The 17,530-nt window shown below is 38.8% G+C and overlaps 2 protein-coding genes across 2 annotated transcripts in view; one reads left to right on the forward strand and one right to left on the reverse strand.

The window, feature by feature from the left end:
• hcn4 (hyperpolarization activated cyclic nucleotide-gated potassium channel 4) overlaps positions 1-10,379 on the reverse strand; it is a 49,207-nt gene extending 38,828 nt beyond the window's left edge. The window contains exon 1 of the mRNA XM_008310443.3: positions 8,374-10,379. Within this exon, the coding sequence (XP_008308665.1) occupies positions 8,374-9,047 (674 nt within the window). The 5' untranslated portion in view covers positions 9,048-10,379. The remainder of the gene's footprint in view (positions 1-8,373) is intronic.
• Positions 10,380-12,492: 2,113 nt separating this feature from the next.
• Positions 12,493-17,524, forward strand: rec114 (REC114 meiotic recombination protein). The gene is made up of 6 exons (XM_008310385.3): positions 12,493-12,775; positions 13,632-13,721; positions 15,777-15,860; positions 16,012-16,185; positions 17,018-17,083; positions 17,248-17,524. The coding sequence occupies exons 1-6, from the start codon at positions 12,692-12,694 to the stop codon at positions 17,410-17,412; spliced, it is 663 nt and encodes a 220-aa protein (XP_008308607.1). The 5' UTR covers positions 12,493-12,691; the 3' UTR covers positions 17,413-17,524.
• The last annotated feature ends 6 nt before the right edge of the window (positions 17,525-17,530 follow it).

Here is a 17,530-nt window from a genome sequence, read left to right on the forward strand (position 1 = left end):
GCATGTTTTTATACAACGTGTCAATCACTCAGAGGAACAACAGCAGGGTCATGGAGGGATCATATCAGCTGAAAACACGTGGCAAAACTCCAGTCGTATTCAGAAAATGATTTATGGGGATTCATGTCCGACGGTTACGACCGTCCATTCAGCTAATTGTTCAGTGATTTATTCGACTGAATCATTGCAGTAAATCATCAAACTTCTTCGTAATACAGTGTATTAGTCCTACTAGTATGTGGAAGAACCTCCAATAGGGCAGTACCCACAATATACAGTATGTCACCTGGTACTTCACAGAAATAATCACTGGTTTACCAAGAATCACAATATCTGATGTAAAAGTAGCAAAAGTTAAATATTTCTCTTAATCAATAACTAATAAAATGAATAAATCTCTACCATGTAACAAGCAACAACTAAACAATTAAACAACAAACAATTATTAAAAAAATAAATAATTTATCAAAGTAAATGTTTTATTTTGGCTTTGGAAACACACCCTGGTTCACACCAGCAACTTAAGTCCAAAATCCATGGCCCTTCTGAACGGGACAATCAATGTGTTCTGTGTACATCTGTTTCACTGTAGCAAAGGTACTAGGACTTCCTACATGGTACAGTGTCCTACCTACGGTGTAGCCCTACTGCTGTCATGACCCACATTAATGTGACTCATCACAAAAATTAAATATCTGTACAGGAATGAAACGTATGGAAAGTACAGAGAGTATAATGCTAAATATTTTCCTAGCTCTAAAGTGTTGCCCACACAGGCAGACTTCCTCCGTGTGTCTAATATATCGTGTGTATTATTTTGATTTTGATATTATTTTTTGGTTTGTTTTTCGTCACATTTTATTGTACATTATCTGCACCGCTGCTTTTAGGGCTGCCACCCTGTCACTAATTGCATCTGTGTTTTATCACAGTGCCTTGTTATCTCCGACAAGGTCCAGGTGTCGTGCCAAAGGTCAGACCCCCCTGTCAGTCAGCCACAGAATGAGGCAGAGGAAGGACCGGACAGAGCAACACGCCTCTGCCACCGTGATCCGAGACGCCACGACGGACTTCCCCCTAACAGTGATGGAGCGCTAAGATAATGTACTGTCCACGGCCGCCTGCTGCTGCTGCTGCTGCTGCTGCTGCACCATCGAGCGGATCACAGGGGTCTGCAGGGTGGGAAGAGAAAAACTTAGCAGATTGAAGCAGTTTTTCCTGCCTACCTCTGGTGATCAGACCTCAGTCATTCACAGTTACACCTGAGCTCCACAATAACAAACCTGGGCAGAGTTAGTCCAACAGACCTGCAAAAAAATCACCTTACACAGATTCACTCACCAAGAAAAAGGTTGCCCGCCTCATCCCACTAACAACGTTTCAAAAAGTCTGTCGAACACACACACATAAAGTTAAGTCACTTTCTTAATAAAATATCAACCCCGTGCTCTGCTGCACCAGCATCAGGCCATTATCTGCACCACTTAGGTGCTGCAATCAGCAAATGGAGAGCAGTGATGAGCCGTTTCTATTCATGACCAAAATGGTCATCAGAGGTCAAAGGGCAAAAGAGGGTGGTGGGGAAAAATGTGGTAGAAAACAAGGGTAAAACAAAACCATTAGAACAAAAACATGACTAATGGAATTACATCTAATCAATAAGTGATAGGTTGAGTGTTTTTTACTGATGAATATTCACTGTATATTGATGCGTTCGGTTTCATTAGTTAAATTTTTGTTTACTAAAATATAAACCATTAAGAGTTCAGTAAAACAGTTCCACGGTAAACTGGTATTTTCTTATGAACAGAGTGTGTGTTCTACTTTAGATAAACAGCACTAGATTAAAAGTGCAAAATGGATCAACGTATTGAAATAATGATGATATATGCCAAGGTCAAACTGGGGTTACGGAAAAAAAAGATGAGGTGAATAAAGGGGTGATCTGACTGAGAGTCCAGTCGACATTTTACTGCAGAGGCACAATAAGAGTTGAAATAAGTAAAATACACATTTTTAACCACCACCATGAACGAGGAAAACACTCCATCCCGCACCAATACCTCTGATAATCCAGCCATTTGTCTGACTCTTGCAGACACACAGCGTGAGGCAGGGCCAGGGCTAACACATTGATCCAGGAGAAGTGTTTCCTGTGATTCTTGCCAGCTGCACACAGAGTTCTTTATTCGGCAGAGTGGACCACAGTCGTCAGGCGCGGGAACCCCACTGCTTCCAAAGTGCTTTGGCTTTTTCTATGAATGCTCACGCATAAACCAGGGAGAGGCTCTCTATAGAAACTCCTGTGTCTTCTGCTGAGGCGACAGGAAGAATATGGGTTTAGCAGAGACGACCAGTGACCTGCAGAGGTGAGACAGCACTGTGCTGTATGTACAGTACACCTCTAGTTTAGAATATGTTTAGTCACAACATCCATCCTGAAACAATTAAACTTTGGCAAAATCTGACACCAATGAAGATGATTTTTTTTTATTTGTTTGGCACTGACCATAGCAGAATTTGAGATAGTGGGTTTCTATAATACAGTGTCCCACCCTTTGGGCGACCATACCACACAAGGGCAATGCTAGTTCGCATCTTGGTAATTTTCTATCCTTACTGATCCAATTTCAGAGAGTGAAAGGATGTTGGAATCCACCTGGGACACACGGAGGGCTGAAAAGGTCAACTCTCATGTTCTAGATATAGCAGAATCAGTGCGAAGAGAGAAATACAGAGAGTAAAGAAGGAACGGCAGCCGGGGAAACCAGAGTTCTGTTGAGGTACGTGAATAACCTGTTTTATTACCTTCCAAACTGGTGATTATGCATAAAGCTTTGGTCTGCGCTTCAGGTCACACGCTGTGTTGTACCGAAATGCCACATACTACAAGTGTGTTCAAACAGCCGGCTGTAGAATTAGCCCATCCCAGACACCTGGGTCCCATGGCAAACTAAGATTAAAAAAGTACCTTAAAAATTATCTCTGAGTGTTTTTTAATCACTGATTCTTCACCTTAGTTAATATATGTTTGGATTCTAGCAGTTTTGTTCCAATAAATTAAACGATTACTACAGTATATTACCTGGCATATGTCTACTATAACAGTGTCTAATTATGCATCACCACTTCCCTGGTTTCCTCAACATGGTGACCATAACAAACTTTATGCCTGCCATACAGCCAACATCCTTTTCTGGAAAGTATTTACAGACATGGGCCACGTGAGAATTAGTCTCGTTCTCTGTGATGTCTCCTTTTGACAACCAGTGTAATGGCCCCCTGGTGGTAAATTTCTAGTAATAGTCTAAATTCCCAGGCTTTCTGTTAGAGCAGACTATCACATTCATTTTTTTATATGCAGTATGAGACACAGGGACTTCATATAAACAATAAAAGTATCTTTTACACCTGACAACACAGCAGCAGACAACATTAAACTAAAAACTAAGATGTCTGCAGTTTTGTTTTATGTAACATCTGTACAGTTTGTTTATCAGAGAAATTATGAATTGATGTTCCTGTGCAGAGGGCAGCGAAGCATAAAGGACACGCATCATTACATCAGTCAGGTGACCAACATACATCAAACATATCAGCTGAGTGACAGCAGCTCCTGGAAGAGCTTCCAGCAGGATTTCCCATTTTCCAAATGCGCTGCATGTGATCAATCAATCAAACGTAATCCCACCTTCAGATTACTTGGCCAAGGTTAAACTTAGTCATTCACTGCCAAACATGTTTAGGTCCATTTTCTACAGAACAGGAAAATTAAAATAAAGTGAAAAAAAAACACTTTTTTTATTTTACATTCATCACTATGTCATGGTTTTCCCAGTTTTTTTTTTTTTTGAGGAGGGTGAGGTCACATGGTACAGCTCAATCATCCAACCACAGTGATGGGTGACCGTCCACCAAATGGCTGCACACATTCCCCCTGGTCTCTCTCCATTAAACAAATTGTGTAATAATCTTCCAGCTCCTAATGTTTGTAGTTGAGGAGAGCGACATATTTTGATTGCCGTACTTTTGGGAGGTAAAGCTTGAACCATCTGTAATCCCCGTGTTTTACTCTCATCAAATTAAACAGGGATTATTTAGTAGGGACTGAAATGAACTGAGTGACATTTATCCCAAAGTATTTAGTCTTAAGGAGCTTTTATTCTCCCTCTCATACACGTCAACGCTATAAAAAAGGTCCCTAATTAGGTTACACGTGCCTCAGCTTCATCACCAAACCTCATCCTGACCTCGGTGTGACTCTAACTCAGACCACCGCCACCGTCGCAGAAAGGGTGTCACCCCTGCTGTGGCTGTGTATGTTTCTCCATCTTATATTTCAATGAGTCCACCATTACCACGAGCCCTGAGCTCCTACAGACACAAAGAAATCAATAACAATGAAAAGTCTCAGGTCAACAGTGATCATCTTCACTCTGGAGGAGAATATCGTCTGATTTGATCTCATACAGTATTGGTAAATACACTCAGATAAATGCTCTGAAAAAAAAAAGTAACTTTGTGGCTGCTAAACATGTGACTCCAAACCCACAATTGATTATATGAAATATTAATATGTATTTCTTGATAAATTACTGTATTTAAAATTGTCATTTTTTTAATGCTTACCCCACAAAATACATAATAAAATCAATGTCATCTAATGGGGAAAAAAGTGTTTCTCACTAGTCAAACTATACTACAGTGTTTTCAGTTATAATCATAATAATGGTTCCAATAAAAGAAAAAAGCTTAATTTAAATATTTCAGGCTGTGGTCTTTTTTTTTTTTTTCCCCACATTTTGCCCTACTTCCTTGGTTCTGTATTTCTTGTACAGATTAATCAATACAAATACCATTTCCGTAAGATTTATTTGGGCCCCTGTCGAGGAAGTTCTCCCAGAGAAAAATAAAGCCTGTTATGTAGGATATAAATAAAGAAAAAATTGATAAACAGAAACTTTGAGACAGTTTGATAGTGTGCGGACCAAAGTTGATGAAGAGAAAGGGGGGGGTTCAATAAAGCCTTCAGTTAAAAGAAAAGGTTGTTCTGTGTGGCATCGTTCTTCCATCTCCCTGGGGTAATGTGCAAGATCTCTCAGCAGATGTGTCCTCTGAGCTCTGAATCACCAGATAATTAAAAAGCACTTGACGATCAGAGATATGCATTCTAATATTGTGCCGCATCATTTGTCTAGAAGTCTGATCTGGCACTGAGAGATTCCACTCAATAGCCTCTATGCAAACATTTGAGGAGGAAATCAGCTGCTTTTCATAATCCCACAACAACAATAAGATGAATTCATTCTATGGAGGCGCCATCCGCTGGCCGACCAAGCATGATCATACTGTTAGCTGTGACCTTATGTCTTTTACTTCTGACCATGGAATGGAAAAAAAATGACATGTTTACATATAAACATAGCCCAACTAGTTTTTTTAGATTGTACCGTCATGTCTACTTGACTGACCTCATATGTCCTATTATATGTTTTGAACGCTTGGCTCCTCCAGGTAAAGTGACCACATCTGTTCACTGGGAGATGCTGGTTTCAAATCAGAGGATGCTGTTCAGACTATAGATTGGATTATGACGCCGTTTTTAATCTGCGCCCCCCGTGGTAAGACATTGCTCCACCCCTGCTCCTCGGCCTTATGCAACACTTGACGAGGTGAGATTTTTCCAAATCCTGGCACGTTGCTGGTGCGCTATGTGATTCCCCGTGACAAACTAATTTGAGCTTAGAGTGCCAAAGCTTTGACGAAGATGTGGGAATAGATTTTTAGTCACAAGGAACCATCTTCCTCACAGGACCTTTGAAACGCCCTACAATCCACAGTCATTCTTAACCAGGATCTTCTCATTTAAAACTAAAATACAAGCCGTTACCAATATTTCATATAATTTAAATATTTAAATACAACGTTTGACTGTTGTATCATCTTGTTCTTCTGTTCAATCTCTGAAGTAGGTATTGTTTTAATTTAAGGGGCCGAGCGATTACATAATCATAGCGCCGAGTCCTTAAACCTCAGTGTTCCTGGTTCACCTCGATGTTTAATTATAGTAATATACAGTATCTGGCCTTAGACCTGAAACAATGGGGTGGTTAACCTCAATTTTCAGAGAGTTTCTCAGTACGGACTCTCATTTATCTCCTTCTGCTGCTGTATCTTGTTGTTCCGTTGAGCAAAGTATAGAGAAACAGATCCACTGATACAGTATGGCTGCACGCTCAAGGACACATGAAAAACGTATCACTGCTGCCAAGGCTCTGACCTTTCCAAATCAAGACAGACTCGCGGTCCAAAACACTGCTTCTTGTTATATTTACCATGGAGAGGAAAATATCAGACCAGGACAGGAAAAAAATAGTCAGAAAGACAATCAAAAAATTGTCTAAAAATGATTGTGTAATTTTGAGAGTAAAGACTCTGCCTCGGTGTGAATTTTAATGTAAAGGAAAAGAAAAGCAGATAATAATAACAGGGCAAAAGCTCCCAATGAATACACACTTCAGTTTCACACAAGTTGAATTTTAAATTCAATTCCTATTCATAAATGTGCAAAAAAAAAAAATCAAATGAAAATATGACATTTTTTCTGTCTCATCATCCGTCAAAAACTTTTCATAAACAACTACTGGATTAAATATCAAAGGCTGTCAGCCATCACCGTGTTTTATCTGCTCTCAGGAGATAAAAAGTCAGATACATGTATGTTTTCTGTTCTAGGATGAGTCACTGTGTGCCTGTCACTGGTTTCCAGGTCTGGGAGTGACACATTAAAAACCACAAATCTCTCAACGTAAAGAACTACATTTAGAACAGTGTCACAAAGAAACTGCTGTGATTCTCCTTTTATCCATAAAAACACTGAAATCAAGTCAATTTCTTATAAACAGACAAAATGAAATCTGAGGGGAGAGAAATAAGTACACACAGCTGCTCTATCTTCATGACTCTGATGCAGGTGCCACCGATACTACAGTTACTGTCTGACTGTGAATGTGAATGGGTGTCTGTCTCTACTGTATATGTGGTTCTGTGATGGAGTGGAAGCCTCTACAGTGTGTTCTCTGCATGATCACCGTGTTGATGTACAGTAAAACATAAATAGTTTATGGACTGATATTTGTTTTAATCCAACAAAAACCTCCTGTTACCATTTGTGGGTTTCATCTGGAATGATTCTGACTAAAAATGTTGTTTAGTCACAGGTCCTAGTCAGGGTATGTCACCGTTTAAACAAAATGATGACATCAGCCATGGCTCTGGTCATATTTGTATGTTAGACACTTCTTTAATGTATCAAAATATGGTTAACCTAAAATGCAGGGAATGCCAGTGCGAGCTAAATGTCAAGGCTGAAAAAGTTCTTAATGAAATAGTTATCCTTGAATTTTTAATCTAGAGAAAATTGACGTTTAATTAAAATGAGGTCAAGGTTCACTGGCTGCTTCAAATGTGAGCTGTAAAGTTGTCAGAATAGAGTTTTTTCCTTTTCAACAGAATGGGTGAATATGGTAATTATGTAAGAGATAATCAAATATATTCTATTCATCCCCCTTTTCTAATATCAGCTTCACATACACAGTCTATAATGTTCACGCTGACCAGTATCACTGATTCAGATAATATGATGTTAGAAACAATTCACTCATGACATGTTGGAGGAACCACGCCATGTGTGTGCAGGTGGGGGGGGGGGGGGGGGGGGGGGGGGGGTTGTTTTTTGATTTGGTACATTTTTATTTGGTACATTTTTTTCAAGCGGTGGTAAACTGTTCATTCGTCTGTACAGTTATAAATATGTATGGGTTATCATTTTTACAGGGTTCATAAAACACTACATAGAGAATATAGCGAGTCACTACTTGGACTTTCAAAGTTCTGATGAAGTCAACGTCTCTCCACAGCTGGAAAAATAAAGTTAAAGCCATCGTTTTCCCTGAACACAAGTCTTCAAATAAAGAAGAAATCTATTTCATGTTCAGTCTGATAAGTCATAACGTCTGGCCAGTGTAAGTCAACTGACCTAATTAGCTGAGGCTGTGTTGTCTGTTCTGTTTCATAACACAGAACAGCATGTGTCTACAGGTCTGCTGAATAATTGATATCAATTTGACATGTATGGACTAAGAATCCCTTAGCACCATTTTTACAGGAACTATTTGTAAAAAAAAATCTGAATTTATTTTACATTAAGTGATGAAGGTGGAATAAAGTTCAAACAATAACTGGACTACAATGAGCTTCTTAACGCCCTCGTTTATGATCAGCATACAGAAGGAAACACCGGGGCCTGTGCAGGTCACAGCTGGACGAAGCTTCATCCTAAACGTGCTGTTCCGTGTGAGTTTGTATAAATACCTGAAATCACTGTAAGGGTGAATTATCCAGAAACCAGCGGATTTGACTCTCTCCTGTTCCCGTTCCACCGCCTTCTCACTTCCAAACATCCTCAGAGAGAACTTATTGACCCCTGGCTGGAGCATTGCCCCGAACTGTCTGTGCATGAACCCTGCCTGGTACAATCTCTCGTCGTCCGGCAGAATTTGGTCGATGCCGTCCAACTTTACGAACCCTGACTGCTGGCTTGGAGACTCGTTTTGGGCCCCGCCACTGGCCCCTTGCGCGCCCGCTTCTGGGGTCCCATTGCCCACGGCACCGGGGGGACTCTCCTCGCTCGGAGTGACATCCCCCTCGGTGATTAGGCGTCTCTCCTCCGCTGAGCCCGAGTCGTGCAAATGACGGCTCGTGATGGATGAGAGGCTCCCTCGAAACCTGCGACAGTCCCCGTTCGAGCTGGTCTTCATCGGTCTCCCTATGTCCGTCTCCATGATCAGCGACTCCCCACTTTTGGTCTCCCCGATGCCTCTGCAGCTTCCTCCAGAGGTCGGCGACGCCAGAGGTTTCATCCTGATGCTCTTCCTCCGAGTGTCCTTGTCTGCGTCTTCCCCTTCGCCCATTATGGATGCCTTCTGTCCTATGTGCTGTGGCAAACTGTAGAGCCTTTTACGCATGGAGGAGTGCAACCTGTCCATTATGACATTGAGACACAGCGGGTAGAATTAAATAAATCCAGGTTTTTAGGCTGTGGCGGAGCGGGTTGAACCTCCTGCCAGCCACGCGCGCCGTTTGTTTGTGAGAGCGAACAGTCTGGAGCTGATGTGAATCCCAGAAACCCTGCTACACATGACATGGACCACCGTGGCTCCAGTGAAACAGATGACAGACAGCACTCGTGTTCATGATAACACTGCCTGACAGCGTGCATATGTCCTCACGCACGGCGGACACCTCGCGTGGCCACTGCGTCCTCGATGTTCATCCCTGTGCCGCGCCGTCATCGTGCGCAAAAGTGGAAAAAACTGCTTGAAAGTCACCTTAGCGTGACTTGGGAAGGATGTGGCGACGGACGGCAATACCAAGACGAGGGAAAGGTCATGGAAGACGGAGGATGCTCCTTTCAGCAGGTCCCTGGTCAGTTACTGTCAAGCAACGCGACACAATCAAGCAAAAATACAGTTGAGCATTCCAGGCACCGCTGACATCACTGATCCATAGTCAGGCTGCGTTTTGGTGATTTGTGAATATTCATGATGCTGATCCATTGGGTTGCCATAGGAGCGAGAACTGCAAATAAGCTCTGCCCGCCTTGTTTAAAGGGGAATGCTCTTCCCATTCTTAAAACGCTCTGCTGCTCTACAGGTAGACGGCGCAGAGCCACTCTCCAGCCCTGCAAAGCTCCGGGCTTCAGGATGGGAAAACAAAGGAGAATCCCGTTCAGCATTCACGCCATCAGCGTGATCCACTGCGAGCATTTTGCTCAGTTGAAGAACGAGGATTAAACAGTGCAGTATCGGGTGGATTAAGAAAAGCACAATGATTACTTTTGAAACTAACAGATATTTAAAAACGAGCACAGTTTTGAATCAAAGAAATCCCTTTGTCGTTTTTTAAAGAATATTTCTAATTCTAATTCGGTTTAATCATTTTGGAAGTTTACCCTGTCCTCATATCCATTCATCCAGACTCCCATCAGTGAAGTGTGATTACTATTTTTTATAATAAACTTCGATTCTAACCCTTTGCTGCTGCTACAACCTTTTACATTTTTTTATATCATGCAAAATCACAGAGACAACGAATTAGTTTTTACTGGTGGACTTTTGTGTAAAAAAGTTTACAGTTTACAGTTTAGCTAGTGGGTTTTTCCCATTTATGTGGTGGCCTAAAATTCTTCAGTCTATGTTTTCCATTTCATGAAGCCCAGAATATTTTAATTGTTGAAATGACGAGCGTGCAGGATGGCTGACATTTCCTGTTGGAAATATTTAAATGTGGAAACTACATTTGCTTATCTCTCAGTAACATTTACTTACTATCTAGTCTTGCACATATATGCAAATCCCAGCATAAGTCTTGCACATATATGCAAATCCCAGCGATAGCAGTGCAGGTGCCGTGCCAAGACCAGGATCTGGATGGCCTTTTGAATCATTGGCAGGAAAATACGAACATTTGTTTGTAGGGTAGCTCCTCTATTTCTTAGGAAGCAAATTTTGTTTTTAACGCACTGCCTACAGCAAGAGTCGGTGTAATGCAAACCTCAACAAACTCCTATCAATTTTAGAGCCATTTATGTGTGCGAGACATAATTAAAAGTATTCTTACAGTACCTAAGTAGTCAACTGTGCAAATTAAAAATGCTTCTCACTACACTAAAAGAAAACAGATTCAAAACAGAATGAAAATAAATAAATAAGCTAACAGATCCAGTGACATAGAAGTCCAATAACATCTTCTACATCTTCTAAAAAAAAAAATATATCAACTGTGGTTGAAAGAATTCCCCATGTGTGATATTATTATAAAAAATACTGTTAATAAATTGTGTTATTTTAAAACGATTTATTTTAAAAAGTGTTCATAAGAAAAGCAGTATTTTTGAGCCATTGCACAAACTTTTTAACAACAAAGCAGTGTTCCCATACCTTAGTCAGAATTAAAACACTAATCTAAGACTTGTCTTCAAGATATTTTTCTTTTCGCAAAACATCCATACTAGTACCTTGAATGGATGGTTATCATGCCAGCATGTCAGTTGACACAGAATGATTATCAATAGCAGTGGAACAGCCGTCCAACTCAATGTACTGTCGAATGTTTAAATTAAAAAAAAAAAACATTGACATATGAGGACAATGAGTGTTTTTAAAAAAGGCTATTCATTCAATCCAAAATGCTGTACAATGTCACACCTATACATTAATATAAAAAAATATTTTATACAACTTTAAAGAAGGGGGTCAGTGCTCCATATCTCTGTTTGTGGTCATTGTTCTAAAAAAAATAAAGACTACCTCACCTAAGTTTCACAGTATCACCAAGAGAGTAAACGCAGGATCTGTAGAAAAGGACTTAATAAGAAGCAAATCTCCATAAAAACAAATGCAATGTTGCCTTTGAGTAAAGAAGAGGGATATAACACAAAGATCACTGTGCTCACAGTAAAACACAAATGTAACACTATAATACTGTTGGAGAGTGTAACCACTACTGAGGGTGGACGTGATGAAGAAGCAGTAGGTTTTAAAAAGGCTTCAAAGAAAAACTCAAGTAATTAGTCTGGACAAAAACATACTACATACATAATACTGGGTGCATAAAATTGCAGTTAGTCAGTGAGTCAGTCAGTCAGTGAGTCAGTCAGTCAATGTAATCCCAAATGTTTGAAACCTGTTTCAGCTTGTAAGTAAAGCCCAGTCAACTCCTGGCCTAGTAGAACACAAGGACAGTGACGCTACACACATTCACATTCAAAAGCTTCTCTTCATTTTTGCTCACTGTTTACTTGTACTTTTTACACTCTTTACTCAATATAAAGTTGACTTACTTGGATGCACACACGTGAACACACTTTCCTTCTCCATTTAAGCACACACATGCTTTCTGTGTTCTGTTTTTTGAGAAGCTAGCACACCTGACACCTGAAAGTGAAGAGCTTGTATGGACGGCCCACAGGAAGTGGGAGAGGCCAATGATTGGCTGAAGGGAGGGGCACATGACCATGATGTTATTCTTAAATTTACTTTTGCTCTGATTGCTGTAGTTGTTAAGGCTTGTTAGGTCATGTAAGATTTTTTGCTTTTACATCCTTTGTTAGTTTTGATAAAGCTTGGGTTGAATCTAAGTTGTATTATTTTTCATTTTACTTTTTTATTTTCAAATTTTAAATTTAAAATGTACCTACTTTCAATTATTATTAATCTTTATTGTATTATTATATAGCCTTTATCTGTGTATCTTATCACTCACTATTTCAAAGGGAGAATATTACAAAATAATGAAAATATTATTAGTACTTGAGCCAAATAGTATTTCTGGGTAAATCATTGTCATGAACTGATGGATAAAAATGCTTCAAAATTGTTGAAGTTGTCCTCGTCTATTACAGGTTTACATACACTGGTACTACTACTTTTCTTACCTTTGTCAGGACTCTCCAGGACCATGCAGAGAGCCAAAGCATTATATACTTCCTTCCAGGTGAAGCTACAGAAGTTGAATTATTCATTGTTACATCAGGCAGGCTTGAGCTTACATTGTGAAATTCTTCATCTCTGTCTGCATCTTCAAATACACCTGAAATTGAACTAATACAAAAGTATAAGGAGAAAAAAACATGGCTGCCTCTAATGTCTGGAAGTTAAAACGTTATGGACGCTTTGTCCCAGGCTCCGGAAAAGCAGCAAAAAAGCCCTGGAAGGTAAATCATTCAGATTATTGAAGCTAGTTAGCGTGTTAGCATCTCTTTTAAGTGGGGTAAAGAAGTATTTAGTGGCTTCTAACATGATAATACAACCGCTATGTGTGTTTGTTCAACTAAATCATATTGTTCAGATACATAGAGAAGTCATTACTGTCAGAACACCGTGGGGGAAATGGTAGTTGTTGTTATAGCTCTCATTTCACCTGCTAACTTGATAGCAGTGAGTTGTCAGGTTGGTTACAGTCATTATTTATTATTACATTTATTTTTTTATTACTAATATCCGGTGCATTTTGCATAACTATAAGACATTTATTCAATGTTAATACTTATATATTAGTATATTGACAACTTCAATCAATGTGTATAATATAAGAAAATAGGTTATATGTTCAAATGTTAGTATTACTGTAGCTTATTAGATTTCAAAATAGGTTTGTTCAAATGTTGGTATTACTGTAGCTTATTAGATTTCAAATTATTTTTAAAGGTATTACTAGAAAACGTAGCCATTTACAGCGGACATCCAGTGCAGTGCTTGGTTTATTGTAAAATAAAAAAGGGTGGCCGTAATTGAAATTTATTTTTTCATACCTCATTTGCATCGGCCTCTAGGTGGCAGAATTGAGCTTATTGTATAGGGCTGTGGCGCTGTCATGGATACACAATGAAGCTGAGGTTCATTTATAAATGGATGATTTAACTTCAATCATTTTGGATTTATACAATACAGACATATCGAATACATTTTTTATAGAAATGTTTCAGTTCAGTTTCAGTGTAATTTCAGTGTTTTCATGTAGAATATGTCTATAATACAATTCTCTCTTTGACAATCTGTCCTTTTCTATAGCTGTTTGATGCCGTTGCCAACAAGCCTCAAATTTTACTCACATTCCTTGAACCTGGATATTTGCTTGTGTCACAAGGAAATGAAAGCTTGGTAAGACGACTTGATATGTTGTATTGTTGTATTTCCTTATTGTAAGATGAAAATGCAAAGATCTCAATTGTTAATTCCCGTATGAGCTTCCCTGAAGGATGAATGTACAGTTCACTGCAGGCATGATAAACAAACCCCCTGCTTTGAACGTGCAGTAGACAACAATAATTCAAATTATACAGAAGATTAGTTGCTTCAGCAAAATTTTAATCTTGTGCTCATGAATATTTAAAAAACATTGGCCTCAGTGGTAAATGATTGACTTACTCTCATATATACATATACAGTACACAGTACATTTAGTATAGAGAATATTGGCATCTGTAAATTCAAAAATGAATTGTTGCCATGGGGTGATTCCTTAACATTATTTAAGGCTGTAGCTGTGAATGTCATTCTCTGACACAAACAATTTATAATGTCACAGTTGTTCTGATTGCTTGTCCTAAATCCATATGGATGGAAGACTGAAATGAATTCCATTAAATGCTGGCTCTCCAGAATGAGACACTGCAAATCTGCTGCTCTATATGGGTCTCCATGTATTATAAATGTTGGTACATTTTGGTTTTTGTCTTTTAATCAATATTTTTTTAAGATGCAGAAATAAAAGAAACATCTAAGGCAAAACATGTCAAAAGAATGAATGGCAAAGAATATGTAGGTCAGAAGTATTTGAGATGTGAATCAATACCAGAAATTTGCTAAACAAAAAGGTCACAATAAATATTCTGCTGAAAGGCTTGACATTTCAGACCAAATGTTTTGGGATTTGACTGGATATATTTCTGTGTTTCTGGACGAATGGTTCATCTGGATTTGACAATATGATCACAATTAGTTTGTTATAAAATTTGACTTTTGGCAGCATTTTAAAATTCACTAACTAATTGATAAAGTCATAGGCTTTATATTAATTATGTTTATTTTAGCAAACATTTATTTATCCACAGGTTTAATAAACTGCAGACCTGGATGACAGTATATAGATGTTTTTCTTCTTTTTTTCTTCTTTATTTGTTTATGGTTAAACTAAGCAAAGGTTATAGTTGAACAAGGCAGATTAGCCTGTTGTCTGCAGCAAGTTAGCTAAAAGCTAGCAATGAGAGTAAAAGAAAAACTCCACTGTCCTGTACATTTTCTTGGCACTGTTTCATTAGGGTTCATTTGGAAAAAAGGATCACGTTGGATTTGGGTTTCAGTGAGAATCCAATTCACCATATGCTGAAGAATCTGGGTCAGCTCCTCACCACATTACACTGATTTGTTGGTTTGGTTATTTTATTAAGATTTTAGATTCTAAATCACCTGGGTTTTATTAATATTCTGATTTTTGAGTTCTCCCTCATGTCGTGTATATACACACTTGGTGTCTCTTTAACAAGTTGGTGTTCAGAGACACAGCTTTCTTGCGGTGTCTGGGCTGAGGACAGACTGGTATCCAGGTCAGACTGCAGATGCCTCTCATTTAGGATGATGGACTGGTCTATCAAGGCTCGGCCCAGCAAATGCTCAGTGTCATTCAGTACACAGAGCGTTGGCCAAAAGACTCCATTAGTGCATTTGAAAGATAAATGTGATCGTTGTGACCCCTGCATTTTGATTTCAAACTTAATTTCCTCAGCAATCCACAACTGCAGCTCTAATTAAATGTCTCAAACACGGACATGCTGAAGAGTTTCTCCTCTTCTGTTCAGAGACAGAGCTTTAGACCTCAAGTACAACTATGTTACCATGGTGATTTATGAAGCACATCTTACAAACGAGGTTACCTTTTGGTCTGTTATCTGCCTTGTTTATTTAATTATTTATTTATTTATTTAGTGAGCTCATTTGTATTTTTACTAGTTACTGAGCAAATAGAGACCCCTGCAGGCCGGTTTAGGTAATAACATGCATGGCATAATACATTTCAATTGTTCTTGACTTTAAACGGCTTAAAAATTATTATTTTTTGTTTCGTATAATACACTCTTTTATTTTAAACCTGTAAACCAAAGTCTGTGTGTAAAAGAACTGTCGTCGCTGTTTATTTCCTGAATTCTCTCATTACAGGATATGATCTCACTACTCTGTGGGTCAGACTTTGTAAAAGTGCAACAGAATTCTGATAATTTGATGATTCGAGTAACTATGGAGGTGAGAACAGTTTTAATGTTTTTGGTATTACAACATACTCCCTAAGAATATGCTTTAATTCAAATAATAATAATAAAAACATTTTAAAAACCAACTAAGTAACATCCAAATCTTACACTCAGATTGACCTTGACTTTGTGGATTTTTGCAGGGAGAGAGTCGAATGATGAGGATGCAGTTTGATGGAAGGAAGAGGGCGGAGGCTGTGAAGGAGTGTTCAAGTGCTGCTGAGAAATTGAAAGAATATGTCACTGTCACAACTCAGAATGGCCCAACACCACCAAATAATCAGCCTCCTGCTGAGGTCTCTGCACCAGTGCCACAGGTTAGTCACTTTAAGAGTTTTACACTCGTTCTAGCAACAAGAACAAACTTTTACAAAAATTGAATTTAGCTATTTCACTGCGTTAAAAATAAAATAAATTATATATATTAAAAATATTTTACCTTCAGTTTAAAAATATTATTTATTTTATTAAGTATGGTCCACATAGTCAATGGTCCGTATCTTCACTAGATGTCGCTGTTTCTAATATTTCCTAGTAAGGTCTCTGCACCAAGTGAAGTGAATAGAACGTTATATTCTGCATACTGTCTTTCATCATGAATCTTTATGGATTATATCGTTTAACATGTTCCACAACACGAACATACAGAACCACAAAGGAGTATTTTATAAATCTTATCATCACTTTGATTGTACTACATAGGTAAATCACAAGTAAATTGTAAAAAAAAAAATCAAACATGCTTTGACTGACTGGATTATTCACTCTAATAATGACACAGGAATGAAAATGTCATTTGTTCTCATGTCAGTACTTAGAGTTTTATTCACTTTCAAGCCCAAACAATCAGAAGAAGGTGGTCAGATTTGAACTTTCAGAGAATAAGTTGGATCCAGTTCTTTTGGGTTTCACACCATAAAACACGAAGGACTGAGAAAGGACTGGACACTGACAGGGTGTCCAGTTTGACCTTTAACAAACAGACTCACTGAAGGAGTTCACGAGGAAGATGAAAGGCCTTTAAAAGGTGGAAATCTTTTAATTAGTAATGAAGCTATCGATTGGCCTTTTAACCCTGTGGTGCTTTAGCATGTTCTTTGAATCATTTTTTTCTTCCTATATGTCACTGTGTGTCAACAAACCTGGCAGGGAAAGGCTGTAAGAGCAGAGCCAGAGTTAGTGCAAGGATCACTGTCCATCAAGCGACTAACACAGGTACTGATTGTTAAATGTCAGAGGAATTATACTGTTAGTTATCAAGGGGCTGGATTCAGTCCCGTAACTGAGTCTTAAGCTGCTCTGTTCATCACTTACATAAAAGAAAAACAGGAACTGTTTTTTTTTTTCCATCTCACTCGCTGAAGTGTTTTTCTTCACAGCACTTTCTGGGAGAGGCGGCACTGAATCTGCCTCAAGTTTATCACCACAGCCCTCTGGCAGAAAATGAATTAAAGCCCATCCTTCGTGTTTGTCTGCTGGATCCAAACTTTCATGCATTAGTGGAAAAGGTGGAGAGTGAGCTGAAAAAACTGCTACAGGAATGAAGAATCTGAAGAACAGCTGAAGGAAGAGAAGTGATGTTAGTGCAACATTTTGTTTTCTTCATATATACAGGTTGTGTAGGCAGCATTTGGTGTTGGAGTGTTTCTCGGTGTGCTGCCA

This window comes from Cynoglossus semilaevis, chromosome 5 (assembly GCF_000523025.1).
Source record: "Cynoglossus semilaevis isolate Cse_v1.0 chromosome 5, Cse_v1.0, whole genome shotgun sequence".
NCBI lineage: Eukaryota > Metazoa > Chordata > Actinopteri > Pleuronectiformes > Cynoglossidae > Cynoglossus > Cynoglossus semilaevis.

What these genes read in the sequence shown, in the direction of transcription:
- rec114 (XM_008310385.3), top strand. Translation starts at nt 12,692, where the DNA reads ATGGCTGCCTCTAATGTCTGGAAGTTAAAACGTTATGGACGCTTTGTC. An exon ending in CAGCAAAAAAGCCCTGGAAG is followed by an intron (nt 12,776 to 13,631) that starts GTAAATCATTCA and finishes CCTTTTCTATAG; the next exon opens with CTGTTTGATGCCGTTGCCAA. An exon ending in CCATCAAGCGACTAACACAG is followed by an intron (nt 17,084 to 17,247) that starts GTACTGATTGTT and finishes TTTTCTTCACAG; the next exon opens with CACTTTCTGGGAGAGGCGGC.